At 20.1% G+C, this 1,330-nt stretch overlaps 1 protein-coding gene across 1 annotated transcript in view; it reads left to right on the top strand.

The window, feature by feature from the left end:
* Positions 1–17: 17 nt before the first annotated feature.
* PGSY75_1461500 (putative meiotic nuclear division protein 1) overlaps positions 18–1,330 on the top strand; it is a gene marked incomplete at both ends in the record, with an annotated part of 1,470 nt that continues 157 nt past the window's right edge. The window contains 6 exons of the mRNA XM_018788299.1: positions 18–156; positions 247–316; positions 473–526; positions 632–716; positions 841–992; positions 1,176–1,262. Coding sequence (XP_018639670.1) covers positions 18–156; positions 247–316; positions 473–526; positions 632–716; positions 841–992; positions 1,176–1,262 — 587 coding nt within the window. The remainder of the gene's footprint in view (positions 157–246; positions 317–472; positions 527–631; positions 717–840; positions 993–1,175; positions 1,263–1,330) is intronic.

Genomic DNA, 1,330 nt, shown 5'->3' with positions numbered 1-1,330 from the left:
ATATAATTACTGTTAAAATGAAAAAAAAGGGAAAGAGCAATGATGATAAAAAATTAATTTTGTATGATATTATGTTGGAGAGTGAGTCTTTTTTTATTCTTAAGGAATTGGAATCTTTAGCTCCAAAGAAAGGAATCCGTTCAATTTTTGTCAAAGGTATTTAAACGTTCAAATATATATATATATATATATATATATATATATATTTATTTATTGCTAAAAATATGCTACAATATATTCGTACAGATTTGCTTCAACAATTAGTTGATGATGATAAGGTGAAATCTGAAAAAGTGGGTTTGCAGAATGTCTTTTGGTAAGCACAAAATTAAATAAATATATAAATAAATAAATAAATATATACATATATATATATATATATATATATATATATATATATATATATATATATATATATATATTTATTTGTTTGTTTATTTATTTATATTATTGAGTGTCCCCCTCTCTACAGGGTATTAAAAACTGAGGAATCATCTATTTTACAAAATAAGTACCACGAGCTCATGTATGTTAAGAATTTTTATTTTTTCTATTTTTTTACATAAGAATTAAATGGTTAATATATGTATCAATATGCTAATTAGTTTTATACCCTAATTGTGTATATTAGGGAACAAAAGACGGAGTATGAAGAAATTATAAAAAAGGAAAAGGAAGAATATGATAAATTAATTCGTTCTTTAAAATATTCAGAGGTACACAAAAATATATATATATATATATATATATATATATTTGCATTATTTTTATAACTTTATTCTTTTTTCATTTTTTAAATATAAAATCATTCTTTATTACAAATATATATTTTCAAAATAGGAGGAATTACAAAAGCAAGTAGGGGACGTAAAGGTTTTATTAAACGTGTTGGAGAAAAAAAAAATGGAATTGCAGGATTTAAAAAAAACAGATATTAAACAAATCGAAAAAATGAAGATTCAAAATAAGTGTGCAGTTGAATCAATACTGAGGTATAATATATATATATAATAAGATTAAATAAAATAAAATCAAAAAAAAATTTCATTATATATGTCAGTATCGTTTGTACTTCTACAACAAAATTATTAATTTTATAAGTAAAAATATATTTATTTATACTTTCTTATGTAATATATTTTTCTTTATATATAATGTCTGTCAATTTAATATAGATGGAATAATAATATTTTCATAGTAAAGCAGTGGATTCAAGATAGAACTGGAAAACCTGGTGATATTGTCGATAGATTATTAGGAGTGTAAATTTATAAAATATAAATAATATATATATTAAAAAATTTGTTTTTATTATGTTTTTATTATGTTT

This window comes from Plasmodium gaboni, chromosome 14 (genome assembly GCF_001602025.1).
Source record: "Plasmodium gaboni strain SY75 chromosome 14, whole genome shotgun sequence".
Taxonomy (NCBI): Eukaryota; Apicomplexa; class Aconoidasida; order Haemosporida; family Plasmodiidae; genus Plasmodium; species Plasmodium gaboni.
This window is presented reverse-complemented; position numbering and strand designations above follow the sequence as displayed.